Source organism: Sitophilus oryzae, unplaced genomic scaffold, assembly GCF_002938485.1.
Source record: "Sitophilus oryzae breed Bouriz unplaced genomic scaffold, Soryzae_2.0 scaffold_1317_pilon_pilon, whole genome shotgun sequence".
Lineage (NCBI taxonomy): Eukaryota > Metazoa > Arthropoda > Insecta > Coleoptera > Curculionidae > Sitophilus > Sitophilus oryzae.
Genome location: NW_022145968.1, coordinates 21,285 through 36,239, shown reverse-complemented (window position 1 = coordinate 36,239; position 14,955 = coordinate 21,285). Strand labels below are relative to the sequence as shown.

General features: G+C 30.0%; 1 protein-coding gene across 1 annotated transcript in view; it reads right to left on the bottom strand.

Annotated features, from left to right (window-relative positions):
* Window positions 1-14,683, bottom strand: part of LOC115875004 — a gene marked incomplete at its 3' end in the record, with an annotated part of 29,269 nt that extends 14,586 nt beyond the window's left edge. The window contains exon 1 of the mRNA XM_030890315.1: window positions 14,579-14,683. Coding sequence (XP_030746175.1) covers window positions 14,579-14,599 — 21 coding nt within the window. The remainder of the gene's footprint in view (window positions 1-14,578) is intronic.
* Between the last annotated feature and the right edge of the window lie 272 nt (window positions 14,684-14,955).

The following is a 14,955-nucleotide window of genomic DNA, read 5'->3' as shown; positions in this document are numbered from 1 at the left end:
AACATCCTTCAGGCAACAAAAAAAACGACAAACCAGCAAGGCAGAATCCTATCTTGGTCCAGAGCCAATACTGGAAATACTCAAATGTATAACCGTTGATGGAGAAAACTGTGGATCAAATAAAAGCAGACCGTCCACTGGAAAATAGACAAGGACACAATATGTTTATTTATCCCTCTAGGGGCACCAGCATAACAAGGCCTTTATTCAAAGAACTAATTCTAATTGAAATTGCTAACGCTAAACAGGGATACATTCCAGATTACAACAGGTTTCTCGACAGTACATATTTCTGTCAAGTGCTACATGAACAAGCTCAATTTTATCAATGAAGTCTTTGCTGTAGACTCTGTAAGCAGGGCCAGAGGGCATCAGCAAAAATTGAAAGGAGACAAAAAGAAGGCAGGGAAGGTTTTCGGTACTTATTTTCTCAGTTATTATTGGGGATATTATTCTATGCAAATTTCATATACAGGGTGATTCGAACTGTATTCCGAAAACTGCGGCAGCATATTCTACAGATTAAATTTTATAAATGAATGGTTTTTGCTGCCGAATTACTAGAATACAATAGTTCAAGGCAGATGACGGATCTATTCGATAATTTTTATTCGAATAGTTTTCAACGAATGTTTTCTTACTATCGAATTATTCGAATGAATTGCAACTATCGAATGTTTCGATAGTATTCATTCGATAGTTCCCACTACTAGCCAATATGAATCCTACTTGTAGAGGGCGCCACCTGCATATTTTTTAACTGGTTTGAAAACTAATAACTTCGTCCGTATCTGTATAACACTAAAGAGTAAAAAATGTACATGTAAGACGTTTTTTACATAAGAAAGGTCTCTTAGTAAAAATCGCTACGACTAATGTTTCTCGAGATATTTCGAATCTAAATTATCAGTACCAATCATCATTGACATAAACTAAACATGTTGACTAAATAGTTAGTAAACTGAAATCATAAATTTGAAGTGTTTTTGTGCCAAAAGTTCAATAGAAAATGTGGTTGCAAACATTTTTTAAAGAAGAATTTATGATTAATTTAAAAAAAGTAAAAAGTTACCAAATTTATCATTTCAATCAAATAACTATCTAATCATCATGTTTACTTTTTGTCAATAATGATATGTATTGACTATTTTCATTCTAAATATCTGGAGAACGGTTGCCCGTAGCGATTTTTACCAAGAGACCCTTTTTACGTAAGAAAAAACATCGTAAATGTATATTTATTTACTCAGTAGTTTTATACAGGTACGGACGAAAAGTTATTACTCTTCAAACCAGTTAAAAATTTTGTAAGTGGCGCCCTCTATAGTAGGAGTCATATTAACATCAAAATCAAATTTCTTTATGTCAAGAAACTCCTAGATACCAATTTTCATCCAAATATTGACGTCCAATATTACTTAAAAATTATTTGGAAAAAATCGAAATAAAAAGGAAACTTCAAACTACACCCTGTATCTCCGAAACTAAGCATTTTAGGACATACATTTATACGAACGTTTTTACTTATTTTATCTGCAGAATATGCTGCCAAAGTTTCCGGAATACAGTTCGGACCACCCTGTATATATAAGAGGACCCACCAAGCAAAAAACCTCACATAACATTTGCAACATTGCAGTCAATCTCCAAACAGTTTGCTTTGTAATGTTGATTTCTAAACGTTGTGTCGTGATTGATGAAACCTTGCTACAGAAACATTGTTTTTGAATGGTGATTAAAACGTTTTTTTCTGCAACATTGCAGCAAAGATTCAAATGAAAGATCCGCAAAGTTAATAATAATTAATAATATAACAAATATACCATAAGATCGAATAAAACGCGGTTAATGAACTTGTTTTTTTACGTTTTTGGTATCATGTTTTATGCTTTTCGAATGAGATTTTAATGAATGTAAATGTAAGTATAATTTTATTATTATGTGTGTTTTAATAATGTTTGTAGCCATGAATAAGTATAACAAATTTTGTTTAGTTTGATTTTAAGTTAAATTTTATGTTTTAGGTTAGCTTTTAGCCAACTAAAAATTGAAGTAGATAAAACATGGATAAAACCAGGATACGAGTATATCAATCTAATGATAAAATCGATCACAAATAATATTCAGTATTATATATTCTCAATAATATTTTTTTAATGATATAATCACTTGAAATGTTTAAAATAAGGACATAAAGGGGCCTCAAATTCGACTTTCTTGGTAGGGATATATTTACCGAGCATTTTTAATTTTTCTAAGTCAATAGATATAGAGATATGCATATTTTTATCAATTTTGTTTATGTTTTTCGTCAATACAATATTAGTAAAAGTAGGTATATTATACCTATATGAAAGTCTACAGTTAATACCCATTAATGTTTCTGTTGATTATAACCTATTACTGATGTATTATTGTTAACATAAAATTGCTAATGTTGCTAATGAAATGGTTTTTTATTGCAAACATTATCTATTTTTTGCTATATTATTTTAGCAATAAGTCAGTTAATAAGTTATAACAAAATAGGAAGTTTAATGGATAATAAGTTTTGAAACATAAGTACAATATAATTTTACCAATATTGTATTGAAGTAAAATTAACAATATTACTAATACATCTCAAATTAGTACTTTCCTGAACGTTATATTAGCAACGTTTCAATAATATTGTGGTTTTCAACCTTGCGCTGCGATGTAATTTGGCGAAAGATTAAGCTACCCTGCCACCTTGCATAAACCTCCCTACAATGAAAATAGCAATGTTACACCTTGCTTTGCGAAGTTTTGGCAATGTTCCAGCAATAAATTTTGCTTATTGGGGAGGTTATCCCATAGGTTGAAGCGGAAAATGCATTAGAAAGTACAAATATACTGCAGTTTTTTCCCCAGCGATAAAAATAGTTCTATCAGTGAGATATGTTGTTTTATGAAATTATGGTATTATTTTTCATGTGACGAATTTTCAAATCCGGAAAAACAAGAGCAAACATTTTGTATTTTTTTCTTCAAGACGGCACCAAACTCATTTGCCAATTTCGTAAATTAGCCAGACTTGCTTTTGATTATAGCTTTGATTATAGTTTGTGAGAGTATCAAATGATACATAAATTTCAAGCATGGGAAAATAAAAGTTACGGAATTCAAAAATCTGACAAATTATTACATTCGCAAAATATCAGCCAAACAGACTTTCCTCCACTTGGGATGTGCCAGACTGTTTTTTTCCATTAATATAATGTTTTAATAATGCTCTTTAATAAATTTCAAACATTTATGACTGGGAAAATAAGTGAACTTTTTTCATTTTTTATCTAATGAAACCATATGAAAATTTTAGCCAGACTAACAAACTATCATTTAATGTCACCATCCGAACATACTTTTATACAGGGTGGTCCGAACTGTATTCCGGAAACTTCGGTAGCATATTCTGCAGAAGAAGATAAGTAAAACAGGTCGTATAAATTATGTCCTTAAATGCTTAGTTTCAGAGATACAGGGTGTAGAAGTTTCATTTTTATTTCGATGTTTTCCAAATAATTTATGAAGTAACGTCAATATTTGGATGAAAATTGGTGTCTGGGTGTTTTTTAACAAGAGAAATTTGATTTTCATGTCAATATGACTCCTACTTGTAGAGGGCGCCACCTACATATGTTTTAACTGGTTTAAAGAATAACAACTTTTCGTCCATACGTGTATAAAACTACTGAGTAAAAAAATATACATTCACAACTTTTTTTACATAAAAAATGTCTCTTGGTAAAAATCGCTATGAGTAATGGTTCTCGAGATATTTGGAATCGAAATTATCATGTTGACTACGTTAACATGTTGACTAAATAGTTATTAGACTGAAATCATAAATTTCAAATCTTTTTGTGCCAAAAGTTCAAGAGAAACTGTTTAAATCATCATTTTTTCGCAGAAAAATTTATGATGATTTAATTGAATTCGTCTGGCAATTAACACATATTTTTTAATATCATCTAATAAACACGCTGTAAAAATTTTAGAACGTCTAAAGTATGTTTTCCAGGTATAATAATTAAACATATTTGGAATGGTCTGGTTACACTTTAAACCCGAAAAAAAAAGTCTGGCATATTTGTTTCTAGGTTAAATAGATGCTAAAATTTAAGAATAAACAAATTTCAAGTTGCCTAAAGAATGTTTTTTGGATTTATTTTTTTGCAAATGTTATGGGTTGCGCAGTAGCGAAATACTCCCAACCCCCCAGCCAGACTTAGGATTCTGGGTTCACCAGTTAATAAACTATACATTTTTAGTTATTCTAGCTTGCCTAAAATATGTTCTCTAAATATGTCGTCAGCTCTTAGGCTATTATATGTTATTTTCCCGCGCTTCAGTAAATCCCAAAATTCCCGCTTGGGTGCGATCCAGAGTTTACTTCTTAAGTTCTTGAGTTCCTACGGTTCCTTGTTTTACACAAGTCTTTACCTAATAATATAAGATTTAATAGCACCGTGTTCTCAATCAACCAGCCGTAAAAACCACGATGCTAGTAAAACTAAATTACGTGGATTCGCTCATTTTATAGCCTTAAACGAATTGATAATAATTATTACAGTATAAATAATCTCATACTTCTAACTGCACCGACCATTTCACGCTAATTAAGAACCTACATCAGATAACATGTTTGATGTTCTTCTTTATATTTCTTTTGTTTTGATATGACCGAGTAAGTGCGAATACACGCCACGAAGTTACGCAACGCCATATTTCATAAAGCTTTGTTCGAAGTGAAAATGGTATGCAGTGAGAAAATCGCAATTTTAATAGATAGGTACGTACGTACATCCCTTATTGACCAACGGATGATTTTTAATTACTGCTAATTAAAAAATAAGCACTGCGTTATTATCGTTATCAACATCGCTATATAACAGTCGCTGTGGATCTAGATTAATAGAACTAGAATGAAGAGAAAATAGGGTATCAAATAGGACGATTATATGAACAACATGTCAATTTCATGGCTGTAAATTCAGGCGATATATAAATTTAAATTTATATGTATGGTAGATATACCGGGTATATAATGAAAATATTTCTTCTTCAAATTATTCCTTAATCAACATCAAAGAGTTTACTTTGAATGTGGTAGACAATGATTCAGTATTAAAAATAAAAGAATTTCGGACTTCCTTTGTCTTAAACGTTGTGTGAGCAAAATAAATAAACACAATAGAAATCTGAAATTCTTTTAGTTTTAATAACATCAAAGACTTTTACTCAGTTGTATTAAAAAATATGTGGTATGAAGTAAAATTAATATGGATCTAATGTAATACTAGTTAATGCAATTATCTAATTATAGAATACTAGTAACCCGCCAACGGATATCACGTTTAAGTGCGTTACTATAGGTAGTAATTGCGTATGATAAGATGCATTTCAATGAGTGATCTCGAATGATAATCAAGTAAAATCAATTTCACTTTGTAACGATTACTGACAGACCACCGATTCAAAAGTCGTGAGCAAACTACAAAATTAGGATAGTAAAACCGTTTAAAAAAACAAGAATTTTCCAATTTTATTGATTAGTTAACATAGTTTTTATAAACGCAATATGATTCCAAAAGTTATTGGTATAAAGTTTCTCTCCTCTACACCAAAATGTATTAAATATTAGTGCCAGTGTTCCAATTATATAAAATGTTTTGTTATGTCAGGGTGGTCCGAACTGTATTCCGGAAACTTCGGCAGCATATTCTGCAGATAAAAATATGTGAAAAAGTTCATATAAATGTATGTCCTAAAATGGGGGGAGGCTTAGTTTCGAAGATACAGGGTGTAGAAGTTTCATTTTTATTTCGATTTTATTCCAAATAATTTCTGAAGTAACATCAACATTTGGATGAAAATTGGTGTCTGAGAGTTTTTTGATATGAGAAATCTGATTTTGATGTTAATATGGCTCCTACTTGTAGAGGGCGCCACCTACATATTTTTTAACCGCTTCAAAGCGGTTAAAAAATATGTAGGTAAACTAATAACTTTTTGTCCGTACCTGTATAAAACTACCGATAAAAAAAATACTATATTTATGGAGCTTTTTACATAAGAAAGGTCTCTTGGTAAAAATCGCTACGAGTAATGGTTCTCAAGATATTTGGAATCGAAATTATCAAGACCTGTCATCATTGACATAATTAAACATGTTGACTAAATAGTTATTAGACTGAGATTATAAATTTGAAATGTTTTTGTGCCAAAAGTTCAACAGAAACTGTTTTATCATCATTTTTTCGCAAAAAAATGTGATTAATTTAAAAAAATAAAAATTTCCCAAATTTATTATTTCAATCAAATAACTATCTACTCAACGTGTTTATTTTGTGTCAATTATGACATGTATTGGCTATTTTTATTCTAAATATTTTGATAACGGTTGCTCGTAGCGATTTTTACAGAGAGACCGTTTTTACGTCAAAAACTCCGTAAATGCATCATAAATGTATATTTTTTCACTCAGTAGTTTTATACGGGTACGGACAAAAAGTTATTACTCTTCAAAACAATTAAAACAGATGTAGGTGGCGCCCAGACGAATAGGAGTCATATTGACGTGAAAAACAAAATTCTCATGTCAAAAAACTCCCAGACACCAATTTTCATCTAAATATTGACATTACTTAATAAATTATTTGAAAAAAATCGAAATAAAAATGAAACTTCAACACCCTGTACCTCCGAAACTAAGCATTTTAGAACATACATTTATACGAACTTTTCACTTATTTTTATCTGCAGAATATGCTACCAAAGTTTCCGGAATACAGTTCGGACCACCCTATACAGGGTGGCGCCTCTCATACACCACGTAGGCTAGGCTCCAAGGAGAACGACAGTTTGTATTGAAATAAAATTTTGTGACCATATGTCGGTTAATTCAGAGCATTTTTTTGACTCTCTTATTTTAAATGGAACACCCAGTATATTATTCCGATATTCAATGGAGAATTCATGTCTCTTCAAAATACTATTAAGGTGGTCAAAGATTTTTCTAGATATTTTCATTTACATGATTTGATCTGAGTAGATCTTTATTATTTGATAAAATCTAGGTGGCTGTGATGTGTCTAACGTTACTTCAACATAGCTGTCTAATTAGTCCAACTTTAACAACTAGTTATAATTTTGTGTTAGAACAAAAAAAATTCTCAGAAATTTGCTGAAAATGCAAACTTATCCTACATCAGAAAGAATTGATATGATTTTATTGATTGGTGAATGCAGTGTGCATTCACCAGTTAATAGAATACTCAATGCTCCTGATTTTGTCTAGTTTGTTTTTTTTTATGGGGATATGTTAAAGATAGTGCTTACAAACTCCACCAACTAGTGTCGACAACATGAGAGAAATTATTGTAGCTGCTTTTCGAGGTAGAACTCCATATATGCCTTTTAAAATGAAAAGTATTTTTGAAAAGACAATCATTTTATGCAGTTAACAGGAAAGGAAGCATTTTGAGCATTTGATTTCATATAGCTAATTGTCGTTGCATAATTATAGGTTTATATCTAGTTTTAATTTTTTAATAATTAAAATATGTTTTAAATGTGTATCTTTATATTATCCTTTTTAGTATTTTACTTTACAATCTTTTGTTAAATTAACAAAATGTATATCACACAGCCACCTAGATTTTTTCAAATAATAAAGATCTACTGCCGCAAAATCATACATTTTGTCTCACCCTGTATAACTTTTCGGGTCAAATTTCAATTTGGTTTAATATACAATGGTTACTCTAATTAAATATCAGGGTATACAATGTCAACTAAAATTTAGGGAGCTGTTATAGGTATATCGAAATTTAAAATTTAGTCTTCATTTTCACAAAATGTGAAATATGTCAAAATCCTTAAATTTTAGGTATATGCTTCGCCTTTATTTTTTTCCTGGAATCCGAAAATCAATTAATATTTAGGGTGTTCTATTAGAAAAACACAACTTTGATGTGTAACTTTTTTTTGGGGCCGCCCTGTATAATTCTATATATTTTTATAAAATGCTTTCAGTTAACCTACATATGCTGCCAAAATTTTATTTCGATATAAACTACACTCTTCCGCGGCGTATGAGAGGCACCACATATATATATATGTAATATATATGTATGCCACCCTGTATATGTAAAGCCACATGTTTATGTCATATACTAATACTAACGTACCAAATTTGTTTTTTATCTGAAAAAATCTTATCCAAAAGTGTTATCAAAAACTAATTTTTGGATGCCGCATGTCACTCTGATTTTTGTGTGAGTCGATTTTTAAGAAACTTTTGAGAAGCCACTTTTGAGAAACACCCGGTATTGTTTCTCTAAAGTGGTTCACCGCTATAACTCTTTTAATTGTTCAAATAAAAAAAATCAAATTTGGTCCGTTAGCATATGACATAAATCAGGTTTGATTGACATATTATGTCATATATTATTATTATATATTATACACTTCCTGTTACATCGGAAATGACTACACCTTTTGATTTTTAAATTACCTACACCCTCGGTATTTTTTTATTTTATTCGATACAGGACACTCTGAATTGAATGACATATCATATCAACTTTTGACATTTTTGCACAATGTAGTTTATCTGAAATTATAACATTGTACCTTGTTGAACGACTATAACGACATTTTGACTCAAACTACCAAGTGTGTGGTATCACATTATTCGTAAAAAGTGGTCTTTTACGAATTAATGAGATAGAAGAAATGATTAAAAATACAATTTGGACATATTTTAACCGGCCACGACTATACACGAAAAACATTATATGATCAAAAATATTTTTCCAAAATGGATAAAAAATTAGCTCTAAAAAACTCTAGATTGAAGTTTAAAATACGATTTTAAATTTCAAAAATGTCAAAAGCTGACATATGATATTGTCTCTCGAATAAAATAAAAAAATACCAATGATGCCATTTAAAAATCATAAGTAGTTATATGCGGTGAAACAGGAAGTGGCTGAAAACAGATGAATACGTCAATCAATCTTAATTTATGTCGTATACTAACATACCAAATCTCGTTTTTTTTATCTACAAAAGGGTAAGAAACTTGGTACAGGGGTGAGAAACACCCGGTACAGTCTTAAAATAAGTGTCCTTATTTTCTCTCAGTATCGTAGAGCTTCATAAAAGAAGTCCAAAATAGCCGAGTTATTTACCTTTAAAAATTAATTAAAAATTAAAATTTGACACTGAAGCTATTGCTTTTCGTTCGTATAAATTTAATCTATCACCTATGTTGGCATATCATCAAGATATGTTTTTAACTGAATATTAAAAATTAAAAAAAAATCAACTACAATATTTGAAATTTTTTGTGAAAAGAATGTCATAAACTCATGACTTTGTATATTTATACCAACCCTAAAATATGTGCAATTATTTAAAACTCGCCCTGTATATCTAATGACATTTTTTGTTTTAAGTTATAAAATATAATAATAATAAAATAATACAATTGTAATTTATTTTTTATTACCTAATAGTGATACTTTTCATAATATTTCACTAATAAACCCACTATAATCTAGACCAATGCAATGGTTAAACTGAATAATATATAAAAAGTACTTATTATTTTTATATAATTAGGTATTTTAAATACGGGCAAGATAACAATTACGGTGAATATAATTTCTTTAATAATAAGTTTCTAACAATTTGTCACATAATACATAAACCTATTTGACCGAAAATTTATTTGGTTTTTGTTGACCCTATTATTAGAAAATTGAATAAAATTTTAATCAACTATTAATCGATTACAAAAAATAGAAAACCATCTGTGTGTGCTATACTAAGAAATTTCTGGTAATTTGAAAAGTTCCTGCTCAATATACTATACACAAACTTCGAAAAAGGTATAAAAAGAAAGTGAAAGCATACAAACATAAAGAAACAAAGAGAAATATTACAATAAATCCACAAATTAACAAGTATTGTATCTGAATTTCTTTTTGTTGGACTTAATTTAGGTAATTTTTTCATACAAAGCTTATATTACGGTTTTCAATATTTAAACAATAGCCATGTTTTTATAGAGCCGTTTATAATTTTGTATATTTAAGAAATAGTTATGTAATACAAAATTATATGATACACTTAAAAATAAATATTATGTACCCACAGAACATAATGAATAAAATAAATGAACGTAACAGAAAATGTTTTTTTTATTATATTATAACCAATTAATAGATTTTGTTGCTAAATTATTTCGCAAATTTATATTAAACTATGAAATATAATATAGAGGGTGGTCCGAATTGTATTCCAAAATCTTCGGCGGCATATTTTGCAGATATAAATAAGTTAAAAATGTTCCTATAAATGTATGTCTAAAATGCTTAGTTTCGGATATACAGGGTGTTGAAGTTTCATTTTAATTTCGATTTTTGCCAAATAATTTCTGAACTAAAGTCGGTATTTAGATGAAAATTGGAGTCTGTAATTTTTTTGACATGAGAAATTTTGATTTTATGACTTTTGCTTATATAGAGGGCAGAATCTACATGTTTTTAACTGGTTTGTAGAGTAATAACGTTTCGTCCGTACCTGTATAAAACGACTGAGAAAAAAATATATTTCGGCCGTTTTTTTTAAGTAAAAAGGGTCTCTTGGTAAAAATCGCTACGAGTAAAGGTTCTCGAAATATTTGAAATCGACATAATCAATACACGTCATCATTGACATAAATTAAACACGTTGACTAGATAGTTATTAAACTGAAATAATAAACTTGAAATGTGTTTGTGTCAAGGTTCAACAGAAACCAGAAACTGTTTTATCATAATTTTTTGGAAGAAAAATATATGATCAAAAAAACGAGAAAGTTCCCAAATCTATTATTTAAGTCAAAAAATTGGCGCCGTGAGGCTCGTCGTATAGCCGCCCATACTAAAATATGTTAATATCTCAAAAACTACGACTTTAACTGATTTTGATGTTATTACAAATTTTGTTGCAAATATTATTCCTAATCTTAATCTGAAAACCGCGTTTCGCTAGCTACTGTAATTTTGGAGTTACGATTTTTTTAAATTTTTAACCCCTCCTATACCCCCTTACCAACCCCCCACCACCACCAAAAACTAATAGCCAGATTCTCTGGTGCCACAGTATTTTTGTGCTAAATTTGGTTAAAATCGGTGTTACAGACGGACAGACAGACAGACAGACACCATGAAAATATTTTGTATTTAGGTCATTTATGACCCAAATAACTCATTTTGAGTAAAATTAAAAAATCTTTTTTTACCGATCTTAATAGCCTGCCATACCTATTGGTCGGCTAATAACCATAGAGTTAAAAATTCAGATAACTATCTACTCAACACGTTTATTTTTTTTTGTTTTTCCATCCTTAAATATGTTGCCCATCCTTAAATATGTTGCCCATATAGTATACAGTTGCCCGTAGCATTTTTTACGGACGAAAAGTATTACCCTTGATTATGTATATAAACAAAAAAAAAGGGCTTATTACTCTTCAGAACAGTTAAAACACAGGTATGTGACCTCTATAAATAGGAGTTATATATTGACATCGAAATCAAATGTAAAATGTCAAAAAATACACAGACACCAATTTTAATCCAAATATCGATTATAATTCAGAAATGATTTAGAAAAATACAAAATAAAAATGAAATTTCTTCACTCTGTATCTCCATAACGAAGCATTTTAGGACATAAATTTATACGAACTTATTTACTTATTTTTTTCTGCAGATTATGCTGCCGAAATTTCCCGAATACAATTCGGACCACCCTGTATAAATAGCCGGATATGTTAAACCTATGTAGGACTATTATTTTTAACATTTCAATAAAATATAATAGTTTAATTATATCATTGCGTGGGTGTCAATCAATGTAATTCCATATTACTGTAATTGTGTTTATAAACTGAGGTCAAGATTTCGTCATAAGAGCTTGTGTGCACATGCAAGTAAAATAAGTATTTAAAAAAATCTCATGATTGTACTCCTACATAGGTACATATATTATTTCACTATTTCACAAAAGAGGCAGCTTAAGATTTATTGACAAAAACGGTGGCGTGACCTAGAGTATGATCACATCTTATTACTGTAGACGTCGGGCTGAAAGAAAACGTACTAGGTCTATATATATACTTTGTGAAAGAAGACTTAGAATGGAGACATTGCACCGAGCATTGCACCGTCAAGTGTAACAGAGCTTGGCTGTTTTAGATCCGCTTCACAGATAATAAGAGTATGCTGGAAGAGCATAGTGAAGGTTTATGTGCAGCAATCGGACAAAAAATTGCTGATTGATGATAATGGTAATGATCTTAAGAGGAAATTAAAAATATATTGAAAAATATTTTAATAATTAATCAGAAAGAGGATCAACAATTAATTCATAGTTAATCAGTATATCAGTTTTTATTTTCTTTTTTGACAGTTAATCGTTTATATTATATAATATTATACATAATATATGTATACCGGGTGCGTCTCGAAAGAGGCTCACCCCTATAACATTTTTTATTTTTTTTCACATAGAAAAACGAGATTTGGTATGTTGGTGTATGACATAAACGAGGATTGATTGACGTGTTCAATTGTTTTTAGTCACTTCCTGTTTTACCGGAAATGACTACAATACAACTTTTGATTTTTAAATGGCACCCTCAGTATATTTCTACTTTATTCGATAGAAAATGACACACTGTGTGGAATGATATTTCCGCTTTAAACAATCGTATTTTAAATTTCCATCTAGAGTGCGTATTATGGCTATGACTGTATTATAAATTAAAAATTAGTGTTTTTAATTTTTAATCAAGGAGCCCTGGAAAAATAGATCTAATGTTTTTCGTGTCTTGTCCTGCTCGTTGTCCTGGCTGATTAAAAGATGCTCAAATCGTTTTTTAATGGTATCCGATTTTTCAAATGGAACAAGGATGGCTCATTAGAATATTTAGAAAAGCATTTCTTTACGAATAATTTGGTACCACACACTTGGCATTTCTAGTCAAATTGTTGTTATGAACCTCATGTTACAATTTCAAATAAACCATATGCGAAAATGTTAAAAATTTAACATATGATATGGCATTCTATTCAGAGCGTCATTTTCTATCTAATAAAGTAGAAATATACCGAGGGTGCCATTTAAAAATCAAAAGTTGTAGTCATTTCCGGTGAAACAGGAACTGACCGAAAACAATTGAATACGTCAATTAATCCTAATTTATATTATATAGTAACATTTCAAATCTCGTCTTTTTATCTGAAAAAAATAAAAAAAAGTTATAGGGGTGAACCACTTTTGAGACGCACCCGGAATACTAGATTACAGCTACAGACGTAAAAACGTGTATTTGGCATTGAAATAAGTATATACCATCATTTCAGTTAACAAAATTATTAGCAACTTTGCTAATCTGCTTGGACTATGGATGGCAAAAAAACTTCGATGTATCGATACATTGATACTTATATATATCACCTGGAAATCATGATTTTAAATGTTATAAAATAATAATGTGGCGGTTAATATAATTTACTAATCTGTTTAATAGTGTCATCTGGTATCATTCATAAATTATCGTTTCGAACTTTTCTCGAATACTTAAAAAGACTAAAGATTTAACGTAGATGGACTTGATTCTTCGAAAACATGGATGTAAAACATTGTTAAAAAAACATTAATGCGTCGATAGTTTATAGTAATATAGTTTATAATTAACAACATTGATCTATTGTTGTCATCACTAGCTTGGACACAAGATGGGGGCCATTAGTCGTTTGTTGTCAATCGAGTTCAGATTTTTGTCAAAAAAAAACACCTTTCGCACGAATTCGGCACAAGTTCGAGTACGTTTCCCCTAAAATGGAGGAAATATTTAAAAAAGCTGAAGAAGCACTACAAGCGTTATTTCCACCTAAAAGTGAATCAATTTACCAAAAGTAATATAAAATATACCTTCAGTGGCTGGAACAGAAAAATATTCTAGCAGGGGAAGTCGATGAAACGATGTGCTCTTGTAATTTTATTATATGTGACATTAATAATATATTATTCAGGTAGTTATATAAGTGTCAATTTTTATTTTATATTATTAACCAAAATCTGTATTGTATTTCACATGGTTGCTACCTATAAAATGTAGAGGAAATTATGGCATCTTAATTCCCGTTATTAATATCGCAAGGCAGTTATGACTTTATTTATGGTTACCGTTACCAAGACGATATAAGTTTATTTTAAGATTTTATTTTTTTTTATTAATTTTTAATAATTTTTATGTAATTTTCCATTTCTCAATTTGTAAAGATGTTATATTTATTGAATTAACATTTTAATTTATAGAAAAAATATATATTTATGAATGCTAAAAAGCAGCCTGGGAGTGCAGGTAAACAAACCAAAAGAATATATTTGGTAAAGCTAAGATCTCCGTGTGTCATTTCAATGAAAATCAACATCTAATTTCCATGTTTCTACTTTAAAGCTATTTTAGTTATCCAGCAAAAACACAATTTACCTTAATATGCTTAATATCCATTATCGATAGTATACGTTTCACAAAGCACAAATTTAACACAAATGATTATAAACTATAAGTACTTTAATTACTAAAGCTATAGATACAAAATTTCTCACACCACACACAGCGACTAGCCGAAATCATAACCAGAAGTTACAGATATAGGTATTTCAGCATCAACGGCTCCCACCACCCTTGGCGTGGTATTTCGTGAGCTTATACTCTTCTTGTAAATGGTCTCATTACGTCGGTTGAGCAGCTCGAAATCTTGCAGCGATTGCGGCAGACACGCGTCTCATTCTTTTTTCGAATGTAAATCGTCGATTCACGGTTACGTGAAAGGATTTTCCTTTTATTTTTTGCGCGACTGGAAA